General features: G+C 38.9%; 1 protein-coding gene across 1 annotated transcript in view; it reads right to left on the bottom strand.

Annotated features, from left to right (window-relative positions):
- The window catches only part of LOC579431 (stathmin), a 32,919-nt gene that overhangs the window by 5,644 nt on the left and 14,903 nt on the right, over nt 1-12,372 (bottom strand). The window contains exons 3-4 of the mRNA XM_779549.5: nt 1,989-2,146; nt 726-917 (exon numbers count right to left, since the gene is read on the bottom strand). Of these exons, the coding sequence (XP_784642.2) occupies nt 726-917; nt 1,989-2,146 (350 nt within the window). The remainder of the gene's footprint in view (nt 1-725; nt 918-1,988; nt 2,147-12,372) is intronic.

The raw sequence follows: 12,372 nt of genomic DNA, 5'->3' as shown, positions 1-12,372 counted from the left end.
ATGAATAATTCAAATTGAACCCATTATTTCATAAGCACAAGAATGTCTATGAAAGTGGTTCATACATAAAAAGGAAAAGACTCTAAATGTCATGTCTGTATATTAATTTCTCAACACTTCAATAAAACGTATTCCCCTTTTTTCCATACATCGTAAAACAGTCAGCAAGATAAGTAAATGTATGCAGTCAATATCTTCTTTATGTGGGTATAATCCAAGTTATTTACAACCCCCTGGCTGAAATTAGCATTAAGATAATTGACTGGTTGTGTTGCCGATTCAAACACGTACTGTTCACAGCTCATTGATTTAGACTGGAGATGGTCACTTAAGGTCACTGTAATCCACAGGGCATGAGGAACTCATGAGTCATACCAATTCAGAAGGCAATGACATGCTGTAAATTTGGATTGAGAGCGAGGGATGACTTTCCTTTTCCATGGACCACTCGTAACATCTCATTAAAAATTTGTGTGTATATTTCATGTGCATTTCAACAAAAGCTACACTGTTTGTTTAGGCTTTAAAAAAATTGAATAGCTCAGGAATGGTGGGGGGGGGGGGTGAAGCAACCTTTAACAAATCTAGCTGAAATAGAGATGTTTTATAATGTGAATACCTCCTTGCTGAGACACAACACGAAGGATGTGCTGTAGGATAAAAAACTATTACAATAAATATGCATGCCAAACAAGAAACAAGGATAGAAAGAGACAATATTATACCTTCTCCTGGAGCTTGAGGTTGAAGGCTTCTTGCTGGGCTTGCTGATTGATCTCAACCTTGGTCATCTTCTCCACATATTGCTTCTTTGCCTCCATCTTGAAGTTGTTGTTCTTCTCTGCCACCTTGGCCTGGGCCTCAAGGATGCGGGCGTTCTCCTCCGCAAGCTTCTCCAGCATCTGGGTCTCCACGGACTGATGGAGGGCAGACGGAAGGGGAGAGAGAGAGAGAGAGATAGAGAGGGAGAAAAGAGGATATGAATTAGTAATGAAAGAAATTTCTTCAGAGCTGTAGCCCTTTTTGTGAAATCACTATATTTATTCAGAAAAGCAGGCAGATATTTACTGAACTCTGTGTTCATGCGAATAGTCAGGATCTTAGGGATACAAACAAAATTGAAACAAATATAACCGAGAGAGAAATGGATCACGAAAATGAAAGAGAAAGATTCAAAGAAAACATAGTTAAATAATACCTCTAATTTTTGTTATGACATTTTCAATTCATATCTTCTGCTGACACAATCAAACACGCTACATAATCCCACTCAACTTTTAATGTACCACAGAATACTTTTGTCAAAATGGCCCTTTTTAACAGAGTCTTCTTGTAAATGCAGATTGATTTCAACATTCAGTTCCAAAAGTTAAATAATCATATATCTAAGAAATTCTGTGATATATTCAATTCATATCTTCTGCTGACACGATCGATCAAACACATTACCAAATCCCAATCATCTTTAATGTACCCACAGAAACGCTTTTGTCGGATATGGCCCCAAGCTTTGTAACAGTGTCTCCTGATAGATGCAGAAATCTTGCCTGCACGTACATGCAGTCACACCCAGTTGTACATGTATGAAGCTAAGTATACAGCAGACAGCTACATCAACCAACACAGCACTGCCTGCACTTCATTTTGCCAGCCGGCTGCTCATGCACTTGCTTATTATGTACATTTGATTAGCATAATAAAGACAGTGTTTCTAGCTCACTCCCAGGCTTCAATTTCATCTTTCTAGATCTAATGTTCGTCATCAGTTATATATTTGGCTTTTCATGTAGTGAATCAGAAGTTAAATGGCATCCTGCTAATTTGGTCAAACTTGTGATATTTTTCTTGTTCCCTTCTCCCCCCCCCCCCTCAAAAAAATAAAAACAAAATAATATCGTCAAATTGCAAAGTATACCTATTTTTTTCATCTTTATTTTCTTAGACTTTCTCTTATTCATCTTGAAAATCAATATCATCATCATTTTTACCCTTCTCCTCCTCTCTGCTTCCTGAAGCTTGGCGTTGATCTCATCTAATGATGTGGTGCTCTTGCTCTTTGGTGGGGTTGCAGGGCGCTTTGATGTATCAGGTTTCTTGTTCTCATCCAGGATACATTCAAAGGCCATTCCTCCTGGTGTCTTGACTTCTACAAAGGATCAAAAAGAGGATCAACAACCAGAAGAAGAAACTGTTTTAAGGATGCAGTGCAATAACAGAAACAAAACTCTGTTGTACAACATTATCTCCAACGACAGTTGAATTGAATTCCAAGAGAGTAAGTTCAACTCTGGACATGTTACATATCTAACCTACATGTAGACATGTTCACATAAGAAATCCGGTGGAACAGTAACTCGGTTTCTAAAACTTTGTTAAATTTCTTAAAATTTTGGCCAGCGAGCTGTGCCATATGGCCTCACATTAGAGTGCTTTAACACTTTCTCAGGGCTGTATTTTGTCAAATATGGACATGTAGGAATAGGGTTAGGGCTAGGCCGGTAGTTGTATAGCGTTTTGTCTAAGGTTGAAGTTGGTCAGAGTTAGTCATAGTAGGATACGGACCATGATCAAAGCTAATGCCCCTGGAGCATCATCATACAGTACGTTGTCAAATGTTAATGTACATATAGCATGAATTTGTATATATTGTATACAACGCAAATACAAGTACATTCTCTAAACTGTTCCTGTATATCCTAAAGGCTCATTCAGATATGACGTAAACTGCCCCAAAATAACCGCTGCTTTTTCTAACGTGTAAATTTATGAATGGCAACCGCACACAACAAAGGTCCTACACATATTCTCTTAGCTCTGTGTTGATACACTTAAAGTCATCAAGCTCATAATATGTGAACAATGCTTAATTCTTTGTGGCATTTGTAGCATTAACTTGCAAATGCATTCCGACCCCTAAAAAAGATGCAGATTTAGGCATGTATCCGGGGGCATGGTACTGTCAAATGAAGCAGAGCTAGTAGGCCATTATTCATAATTGCTCCAAAGGGTTATCTATAATGCAAGCATTTATGAACTTGCATGCCCCCGAAAATTACCAGTGCCCTATAAATGACCTACCATGAGCACCCTGGGTGTGCATGTACATGTTGTGTTGTCAAATTTATGTATCTTCAAAAGAAGTTTAGAACCTGTAACAAATTTGTGCATACATTTTTAGTTTACAATTTTTGTAAAGTTTTAAGAAAAATAAGTGTCAAAATACCTCAATCCTTTTACACAGAGTTGTGGAGTCTTTAATAAATTTGGCTTTGGAAAATGAAACACATTTCATGTAGTATTTTACTTAATGTATTTGAGGCATCCTGTATAATGAACACATTATATGAAAATAAAAGACTTAACATTATTTCCAGATTTTATAATAGGTTCACCAACAATTTGCCTGTCAAGTAATTTTGTAACAATAATGTCTATCCTATGATTGGAAATTTTCTTCAGCTCAAAAATAAAAATCTTTTTTTCCTTCTATTGAGGGGATCTTGCAAGATACATACATCACAGAGTTGCCAATTTGTGTTTGATTGATTGCTCATTCAAAATTCCATAACTTGCTTATTTTTAATCTGATTTGCTCAAACATTCTTTAATTGGTTTCTCTCATTTTTATGCTTTTATTGATACCAGATAATTATCAGGGTGAACTTCCCCTTTAAACTAGAACGTTAAACTCAATCACAACTCTAACCCTAGTTGGAAATGTACATGCATATCTTTGACAAAATGGAGAGAAAGCAATCGTCACTGAAGCAAATTTTGGACCACTAGCTGCTTTCCAATCCTAAATGATATTCCGCAGCCAACACGTATCATCACTAGATGCTCAATGGGAAATATGTAGACTGTACATCGGCAAGTACTAGCTGAGTGCTCATGATAATACTGATTACTTATGTCGAGACACTGTGTCTTCATCACCCAGACACTCCCCGATTGGAGGGGGATTAGTCTTGTAGACGTTAGTAGCTTGGAAAATATCAGCTCGTTTATTGCCATGTTGACGGCATGCAAAAAAAAGACTGAATAATTGACATTAGAATATAGTGCCAGTATCTGCCAGGCTCTGACGCTCATGGCGCTTTACACATACTACCCTGGTTGTAGCCGAGTTGCCAAAATAACCAGCGCTCAAGCATATCAGATACCCATCTACACCTGGGTGGAGAGTGGCAAATGTAGATTAACGTCTTGCCAAAGGACATTAGTGACGCGGCAGGACTTGAACCCAGTACCTTGTGATCTGCAGTTGGGTGTCTTATCCACTAGACCACAACACCTCTCCTTCTACCCTCTCGTTTCCTACTGCTGTCTTTCCTTCTTTCTCTCTTTTTCATTCTCTTTCCCCTTTCTCTTCCTGTACCTTTCATTTTCTCTAACTTTCATTCCTTCCTTCTTTTTCTTAGTGTCTCTCTCTCTCCCAACAACATTTTTGCAATCACGATATCACTGTCAACAAGGAATAAAAATCATGAGATACATGTACTGTACTAGATGTTACTTTCCCTACATTCTTTTCATATTTCCTATCAAATTTTGAGATATTATATCTGCGCTTCTCTTCTCTTCTCAATCCTTCTTTAAGTTTCAACACCGAACTCCTTTTTTTCTTCTTCCAAGAACAGCCAAGGAACTCAAATGACTCAAATGACATCTCAAAATCTTGGTCTGTTTGACCTTTTCTTTGGTCAGCTCTGTTAAAATTAATAGATATAGCCTTGAATAATTTTTATAACTTCCCATCCCAGCTTTAGCTGTCCACTTCCGTTTACTCTCTCCGTTTTATGTTTTTTCTTCCCTCTCCCTCTTTTTTTCTCTTCCCCTTCCAGAATGCGAACTATATTCTGGATTTATATCAGTCTGTCTGTCTGTCTGTGTGACTGTCTTTCTTTCTCTGTTTCTCTCTCATCTCTACACTCCCTTTTCACTCCTCTTTCTATTGCACTCATCATGTACAATGTACATGTACATGTTGAATCAGTATCATAATATTCACTTTATTCCTGAGAAATATACAATTACATTGCCTTTACATAGAGAAATATTTTTCAAATCTCCCTAAAAAGGACCCCTTTCCTTTAGCTCAGCCCTTCAGCATGATTCAAATTATAAAAAAAACATTTTTAGTAATTGGGAAAAGCATCAATTGAGTGACTACCGGTAGCTCTTTTCATAATGAAAAATTCATCGTTTTGTAGTTGGCCTACATTATATGCACACATCCACACACAGCCTGTGAGTATGAGGACGCAGATTTCAAGACACTTTCATTAACTATTAACCAAGAGCTAAGTAATTTGCCACACCCCTTCTCTGAATGTATGTTAATTGTAAAGTAGCTTTAAGAATGTAAAGTACATGTATGTACATATATGCACTAGATGTACTGTATGTACCTGTAGTTAACTCACAGCAGTTCAGGGTTTTATAAATGAATTGGCTTTTCCTCCACAAAGTGACATCAATCTATTTATATTGCCCCTCTTTCACACAATGATTTAAAAAAAAAATGTATATTAAATAAATTTACATGTGTGAATGTAAATTACAAAAAAATCAACAAGAAATTGTCAATTTGTACACAAAAAGAGTGATAATAACTTTCACTTGCAGCAGTGCCCATTTAGAGACTTCAATGATGACTTTTGATTAAATTACTATTGTTCATGGATGGTAAAGTGAATTACAACAGAAATGGAAAACAAGTTGTTTTTTTCCAGCAAATTTTTAGCACTTTCTACTCATTTGCAAAGCATTCTCAATCAAAAGATTTTAAAAAAAAATAGGAAACACTTGAATGCTATGGGTTAACATACAAATTGTGTGTATCTGTAGGTGATAAGGTGAATTACACTAGAATTGGGCACAGGGCATCCAAATGCACTTTTGATGTTGACAAGAAAGTTTCCTTTTGATGTCAAGTGCTGTGAAACTATCATTGTGATTTGAAAATTCACTGAAAAAGTTTACCACATGTACATGTTATGTACAGTGTAAATCTCTCAGGATTAAATGTATTGAATGAAACCTTGAATTTAGAAGAAATAATGGGTGCATTAAATCATTTGATGAGATCTATCTAATTAATCTTCTTTTGATGAAAATGAGCAACAGTTCAAACCTGCTCACTGCAGGAAATGATCAAATACATTCACATCTTTAGTAGATCAGGCTTTATCTCAACACTCTAATATCTGGTTTATTTCTCATCTCTGAACATCTTTGGGGATGTTTACATGTACCTAATAATGGGGGGGGGGGGGGGGGGGGTCGTAACATACAAAAACCCATTAGATGCTCAACATGTAATACATTCTTTCAAATCTATCTTGGGTAGATTATAATGTGTAACTAGCTGTTTATTATACTCTACTTGTATCTGTTGCATGGCAATTATATCTTCACAGTCAATGTAAAACAGTACCACATTTGCAACTTCAAACCCAGAGCTATCAAGTGTCACCCATTATGCGTGACAGTCACGCATCAAAGGTCTGAAAACGCTGTCATGCATGGCAACCACTTTTGTCATGCATCAGGGCCAGACTGGGAAGAAAAAGAAAAAGAAAAAAAGGTAGTAATTGCTAGACTACGTACTTGCCGACCAACTCGAGGCCTCAGCTAGCTCCTCGCAGGGTTTGTGTACGTATAGTGCATGCACGTAGCATGCATGCAGGCCGGCTATCACGTTGCTTCATGGGCGCGCGCAATTTTGAAACGTAGACTATACGCTTTTTGCTATACGCTAAACCCTCGCCCGCGCACTTGCGCCCTGAGTCATGAAAATGTCAAGCATAGCTGATCTTTGAACTTGGCATCTCTGCAAACCTGAAATATTACATCAGTGTTTACCATACCCTCCCCCTCACCATAACCCTAAACCTAAGCCCTAATCACAACCCTAGCACTGCATGGCTTCATAATTTTATCTACAAAATCAAGTCTGGGGCACATTTTGTCAGAGTACATAACAATGTTCTACATCAATATAAAGAGGAAAGAGAGATGACAAGAGAGGGACAGAGAAAGAGTGAGAGAGAAAGAAAAGGAGAGAGAGTGAGAGATAGAGGGAAAGAGAGAGATAGAGGGAAAGAGAGAGATAGAGGGAAAGTGAGAGAGAGAGAGAGAGAGAGGGAGTGAGAGAGAGAGAGAGAGAGAGAGAGAGAGAGAGGATAACGCAAACAAGATGTTTCAGCTGCTCTTTTCTCTTCCCTAGTCTCATGTAACCTCAAAATAACCCCAAAATTCACAAGAAATCACTACAAAACCAAAATCAAGTGCTATTAGCCCAGATCCTCGAATAATCCATGTCTGGAAAAGATGCAAATTTGGTAGGTTTGCAGCAAGGTCTTATGTAGAGATTAGGGACTTTTAGATTTGCACGTCGACAGCTTTGACTGCAACGTGTGACGTCATTTTAAGGCACTGCGCATGCGTCACGTCGTCTCAGTCGGCGATCGAGAATGCGTCAACCTTGATTTTCCTAAATCTAGTACTGTACCAGTATGCCGCGTGCGCATAAAACATACAGTTCCTCAGGTAGACAAAGGAACATCGATCCCTTCCATGCTATTATGTACAAATGTGTAGAACAGGTGCCACATGCATATTCACCTGTTCTACACATTTTTACATAATAGCAGTGAAGGGATGTTCTGCATGTTTATCGTCGGGTGCAATCTAAAGTGACTCTCACACTCTGCCGTGTAGGCCTACCGTGTGCCACCGTGCGCGAAAATGTCTGCGGACGGTGGAGAATGGCGAGGGCACAAGCACTATGAACATGACTGACAATGAGAGCGGACAAAATATACAGTTCCTCGGGTAGACAAAGGAACATCCCTTACTGCTATTATGTAAAAATGTGTAGAACAGGTGTCACATGCATATTCACCTTTTTACATAATAGCTGTGAAGGGATGTTCCTTTGTCTACCTGAGGAACTGTATATTTTGTCCGCTCTCATTGTCAGTCATGTTCATAGTGAAGGTGGTTCGTTATCAAAGCGGGCAACAAGTTAATAGGGCGTTGGCGCTTATTTACACCCGGTGGGACCCGGCGAAGTTTTGGGCATGTTCAAAACTTTGGCCGGCTGGCACCGGCCGCAAGTAAGCGGCAAGAGGATGGTGTTGAACGGTATGAATACGTTATGAAAACGGTCACACTGTATGAACACGTTCACAACACGCTCATAACCTGTTACAGAACGGTGATGAAAAATGGAGAGCGGACTGACCGTTGCCGTTCAAATCGGGGTATTTATGGCAGTCGTGTCATGACGTCAGCAGTCCGGGGACTCGCTCACAGGACGCTCCGAGCAGTGAGGGGACGCTAAGTGACTGGTAGGTGGCTGCTACAAACCCGGTGCACACGTTCGAGACCCGGTATGGGCCCGGTATGGAAACGGCCAAAATTTTCAACAAAAGTCAATCTGGGCGGTGAAGACGGTAGAAGCATGTTCAACACCCGGTATGCGCCCGGTGAGAACGGTCAGAAGATGGCAACGAAATGGTGAAAAGATTAATTTTATGAATTTTTTTTGCGGCCGGGGACAAGTTCGCTCAAAACCCAACGTTCTGGACTCTGTTTTTTTTTAATAGCCCGGCAGGTGGACGGTAGGCCTACACGGCAGAGTGTGAGAGCTCCATAAGATTTCTAATTGTAGTCAACATGGGCAGTTGAGTGCGTTGACACGCATGATCAGTTGGCGTTCGTTGTGTTCTCGTCCACTCAATCTAAAAGTCCCTAATGAAAGAGGGGAAGGTGAGAGGAGGGGGGGGGGGGGGAATCTACATGTACCATATATCTCACACATCCTCACACTCATGTACTGTACATGTACATGAATCATGGTGACAAAAATGTATTTAGCCCAGTAATACATGTACTTAATTAGCTGGTATTAATAAAAAAGCAAGAAAAACAAATTAGTGATAGTTTGAACTAGATGGAACTTCAACTGCACGCAGTCGAAATGATGCCTCCGTCATAGAGCAATTTTACAAACCAAAACAGAAGCAATTGTTCAAATTCAAGTTCAATTGTAATACATTAACAGGTTCTCAGAATATCGTGATTACAAGCAATTTCTCATATACATATATGACCCTTTGATCTTTGACCACATGACCCTAACATCTACTCAGTTCATTGGCTCTGCAAGATGTCCCCGAGTTAAATAGTAATCCATCTGTCAGTTCTAATGAGAATGCGTTCACAAGCTATTTTTGCATACATAATGAGCCCATGACCTTTGACCTTTGACCTCATGACCCAAGAATCTACTCAGTTCATTGGCTCTGCAAGATACATACATGATCTAAGTTTGGGAGGAATCCATCAATCTGTTCTAATGATAATGCGATCACAAGCTATTTTTGCATGCATAATGAGCCGCATGACCTTTGACCTTGACCTCATGACCCCAAAATTTAATCAGTACATCGGCTCTGCAAGTAACATACATGACCTAAGTTTGGCAGGAATCCATCAATCGGTTCTTGAGATAATGCGATCACGAGCTGTTTCAGCATACATAATGAGCCCTGTGACCTTTGACCTCGTGACCCCAAAATCTAATCAGTTCATTGGCTCTGCAAGTAACATACATGACCTAAGTTTGGCAGGAATCCATCAATCGGTTCTTGAGATAATGCGATCACGAGCTGTTTCAGCATACATAATGAGCCCTGTAACCTTTGACCTTTGACCTTGTGACCCCAAAATCTAATCAGTTCATTGGCTCTGCAAGTAACATACATGACCTAAGTTTGGCAGGAATCCATCAATCGGTTCTTGAGATAATACGATCACGAGCTGTTTCAGCATACATAATGAGCCCCGTGACCTTTGACCTTTGACCTCGTGACCCCAAAATCTAATCAGTTCATCGGCTCTGCAAGATACATTCATGACCTAAGTTTGGCAGGAATCCATCAATCGGTTCTTCAGATAACGCGATCACGAGCTGTTTTTGCATACATAATTAGCCCTGTGACCTTTGACCTTTGACCTCGTGACCCCAAAATCTAATCAGTTCGTCGGCTTTGCAAGATACATACATGACCAAAGTTTGGCAGGAATCCATCAATCGGTTCTTCAGATAACGCGATCACGAGAACGGGACGTACGGACGGACAACCCGAAAACATAATGCCTCCGGCTACTTCGTAACGGAGGCATAAAAATATCTGATTTAAAGTAAGAAAGTTATGATTTTTTAAAGTTGTCATCAGTAAAACACAAATTGGCAACACTGTGATATACTGTACATGTACATGTATCTTGCGAGGTCCTCTCCAATTTGCTCCATAAAGCAATTTCATGAACTTTCATTTTCTTTAGTACTAATGATGGAAAAGATATGTTTCATACAGGGGTTGTAAAGAAACATATTTGCAATCATTATACATGTATTTAGGGAGCATATAATGTATGATTGAACATTTTCTCTAAAGAAAATAGAAATTTCTGATATTTTTTAAAGTACTGAGCAAATGATAAGGAACCTTGTAAGATTCACCAAAGAGTTGCCAATTTGTGTTTGGGCCTGAACTTTAAAAATTCATAACTTTCTTATTTAATTTTAATCATATTTTGCTCAAACTTTCATTGACCTGTTCCTCTCATTTTCTGCTTTATTAAAACCAACTTAATATTGGGGTGGACTTTTCATTTTAAGCTTGGAAATCAGTTTTTAATGTGGCATTTGTTATCCTCTCTTGAGCTTCTATCAGACCAGAAGCATATGAAATGGGTGATTACTGAGCTCTGAGTACACAGTGTAGGAATTTGAAGCGTACGATAAAACACTGCAGTTCACCAAGGTAAAGCTAGGCCCCATTGCATACAACTTACCATAGCAATATCACTCAACAACCAAGCAATATCAATTAAGGTTTCCAAATTTACCATTAATGGTAAGTTTTATAAGCAATGGGCCTAATAACAAGGTTGTATTGTACAAGGTTTTATCAGTGCGATCAACAATTCATTTCATGTTATGACTCATTCTTCTGTCACTGAAATTATCACAGGTAGGGATCAGTAACACCTAACCTACTCTGATAATTTAAAAATTCTTTCTCTCTCTCTTTCTATCTCTCTCTCTTTGTCCGTCTGTCTGTTTCTCTGTCTGTCTGTCTCTGTGTCTCTGTCCCTCCCCCTCCATCTCTCCTTCCCTCCCTTCCATCATCCATCATTCACATCGATCACTAAAAATGACTGCTAATTAAAAATCAGCTAGGTGTAATTAAGGGAGCCATGCAGGATGAGATAATGCGATGACACCATTCAGAGTTCCTCTTCCTCATTAAGTCGTCAGTAATAATTATGAGTCACGAGTGGATGAATTTTGAAAAGGGTCATTTCACTGTATCAAAGCGCATTTCAACCATTTTTTTTCCCACCAAAATTAATGAACTAAATTTAATGACAAAAATGGCACAAGGATAATGCTTACAAAAAATAATGTTGTATTGCCCTTGGCGACCGACCCAAAAAATCTTGAAATCTACGGTCGGCATTCAAAGCTGAGAAATATCAGCCCAAATAAGGAGTTTAAAAAAAAAAAAAAATTAAAAAAAAAAGAAGATTTCCGACCGACCGACCCATGTTTTGGCACCTACATGTGAAGGACAAGACAACATCTTTTTTTTTTTAGGCCTGAATATAGAACCTTTTCAATTTAAATTCCTCAGGAGGGAAAATAAATCACTACATGTATGTTCGTTAGTGATGAACATTCTAAGCTATAAATGGATGATGCAATATTTGGTGAATAATCCCTCCAACTTCTGGGCTCGCTGGTATAAAATAGTGTCTCTTTCTGTCTCTCTGTTTCTGACTGAATGTTCGTCTCCCTCCATCTCTTTTAATCTCATCATCTTTCCCCTCCCCTTCCTCCCTCCCTCCCGCCTTTCCCTCTCTAGATGTCTCTGTCTTTCTTTCTAGCTCTCCCTCCCCTCTCTATCTTTCTCTCTCTCTGTTCCCTCTCTCTCTCTTTCAGTACTCACCCTCTACTTATCAGTTTTAAAGAAATCCTCTTGTCTTTCTTTCCTCTCTTTCCCTCTAACTCTCTCACTCTCCCGCTCTGATCAGAATTAATAACATGCTAAATGTGATCTAAGGATGAGTGCCACAGATGAGTCAACATTTTCTGACTAGGAACCATGATTCATCATTGTTCTGTCTCTATCAAGCAATTAGATTTTTAAGGCATACTGAACTCTTTTTTTGTGGATCATACATCAATATTATCTTTTACCTTTCCCAGTGGGGATTTTTCCTGACAATGATAAAATATTCAAATTACAACAATTTCTATATTTCCAGGGAGGATGTCCGATTTTAAAAAAC

This window comes from Strongylocentrotus purpuratus, unplaced genomic scaffold (assembly GCF_000002235.5).
Source record: "Strongylocentrotus purpuratus isolate Spur 01 unplaced genomic scaffold, Spur_5.0 spur5_scaffold_13, whole genome shotgun sequence".
Taxonomy (NCBI): domain Eukaryota; kingdom Metazoa; phylum Echinodermata; class Echinoidea; order Camarodonta; family Strongylocentrotidae; genus Strongylocentrotus; species Strongylocentrotus purpuratus.
This window is presented reverse-complemented; position numbering and strand designations above follow the sequence as displayed.